Source organism: Protobothrops mucrosquamatus, unplaced genomic scaffold (genome assembly GCF_001527695.2).
Source record: "Protobothrops mucrosquamatus isolate PMUCROS unplaced genomic scaffold, P.Mucros_1.0 scaffold3268, whole genome shotgun sequence".
In the NCBI taxonomy this organism is placed as follows: Eukaryota; Metazoa; Chordata; class Lepidosauria; order Squamata; family Viperidae; genus Protobothrops; species Protobothrops mucrosquamatus.
The window spans coordinates 75,481-75,973 of record NW_015389260.1 but is presented as its reverse complement, the minus strand read 5'-3'; the positions used below and the strand labels follow the sequence as shown (position 1 = coordinate 75,973).

Sequence of the window (493 nt, the reverse complement as noted above, 5' to 3'; positions counted from 1 at the left end):
TGCTTCTTGTCCTGCCTTCTTCGGGTGCTTTGGAGAAGAGCTTGACCCCCTCTTCTTCTTTGGGGCAGCCCCCCAAATATTGGAACACTCCTATCCTGTCCCCCCTCGTCCTTCTCTTTATTAGATTAAACAAATTTACTTCCCTAGGTATATTATATTATACCTAGCAGGTATACCCAGTGGGCATAAGCAGTGTTGTTGTTGTTGTTGTTGTTGTTGTTGTTTTTGATAGGAAAGTCATTCCCTTCCCCTGCATAATTCTGTTTGCAATAGAGCGCCCATCAAATGCGATGAATTCAAATGATCTGGCTGCAGGGCTTTCCACACTCCAGGCGTCTGGATGAATTGAAAAGGGGGGTCTTATTTTCACTTGTCCACTGGCCCCTGGTGAAAAGCTGCCCTGGAAGGAGAGTCTGAAGGAAAAGGAGGATTTGAAGGAGTGTCGTTTGGCCCAGATTCCTGTGTCTTTTAAGTATCTTGAAAGGGGGGGGGG

General features: G+C 46.5%; 1 protein-coding gene across 1 annotated transcript in view; it reads right to left on the bottom strand.

The window, feature by feature from the left end:
- Positions 1 to 296: 296 nt before the first annotated feature.
- LOC107297376 (zinc transporter ZIP4-like) overlaps positions 297 to 493 on the bottom strand; it is a 32,960-nt gene continuing 32,763 nt past the window's right edge. Inside the window, exon 12 of the mRNA XM_029286299.1 lies at positions 297 to 413. Coding sequence (XP_029142132.1) covers positions 297 to 413 — 117 coding nt within the window. The remainder of the gene's footprint in view (positions 414 to 493) is intronic.